The 795-nt window shown below is 49.3% G+C and overlaps 1 protein-coding gene across 1 annotated transcript in view; it reads left to right on the top strand.

The window, feature by feature from the left end:
- Positions 1-795, top strand: part of LOC116686519 (E3 ubiquitin-protein ligase TRIM39-like) — a 7,633-nt gene that overhangs the window by 4,305 nt on the left and 2,533 nt on the right. The window contains 3 exon segments of the mRNA XM_032511538.1: positions 4-428; positions 664-793; position 795. The exon segment at position 795 is cut by the window's right edge and continues 837 nt beyond it. Of these exon segments, the coding sequence (XP_032367429.1) occupies positions 4-428; positions 664-793; position 795 (556 nt within the window).

The following is a 795-nucleotide window of genomic DNA, read 5'->3' on the forward strand; positions in this document are numbered from 1 at the left end:
CAGTTCCTGTGCTCCATCTGTCTGGATGTGTTCACTGATCCTGTCGCCATACCATGTGGACACAACTTCTGTAAAACCTGCATCACTGACCACTGGGACATTAATGTCCAGTGTCAGTGTCCCAACTGTAAAAAGGTTTTCCACACAAGACCTGAGCTGCACGTCAACACTTTCATCTCTGAGATGGCCGCTCAGTTCAGACAGTCAGCTCAACAGAAAGCCAGCAGCAGCAGCTCAGAGCAACACGTGTCCAAACCAGGAGAAGTTCCCTGTGACGTCTGCACTGGAACCAAACTGAAGGCCCTGAAGTCCTGCCTGGTGTGTCTGGTCTCTACTGTGAGAACTCACCTGAGCCTCATTGCACAACAGCCAGGTCTGAAAAGACATCAGCTGATCGACCCTGTGGAGAAACCTGGAAGGCAGGATGTGTAAGGAGCCGATAAAACCTCTGGAGCTGTTCTGTAAGGACCACAGTCCATGTGTCTGCATGCTCTGCACTGTTTAGACCACAAGACGCTGATGTGTTCCTCTGAAAGAGGATAAGAGGAAAGAAGGCCGAGCTGGGGAAGACAGAGGCTGAAATAAGCCAATGATCCAGAAGAAAGAACGCCTAGAAGATTCAGTAGAATTCAAACACTGCAGTGGAGCTCAGTGATCAAAGAGTGACAGAGAGAAAGCAGAAGGAGTTCAGGTCTTCACGGCTCTAAAGGAGTCTGTTGAGAGAAGCCAGGCCGAACTCATCAAAACAATCAAAGAGAAGCAGAGAGAGACAGAGAAACAGGCTGAAGGCTTCAT

Source organism: Etheostoma spectabile, unplaced genomic scaffold (assembly GCF_008692095.1).
Source record: "Etheostoma spectabile isolate EspeVRDwgs_2016 unplaced genomic scaffold, UIUC_Espe_1.0 scaffold383, whole genome shotgun sequence".
NCBI classification, from domain to species: domain Eukaryota; kingdom Metazoa; phylum Chordata; class Actinopteri; order Perciformes; family Percidae; genus Etheostoma; species Etheostoma spectabile.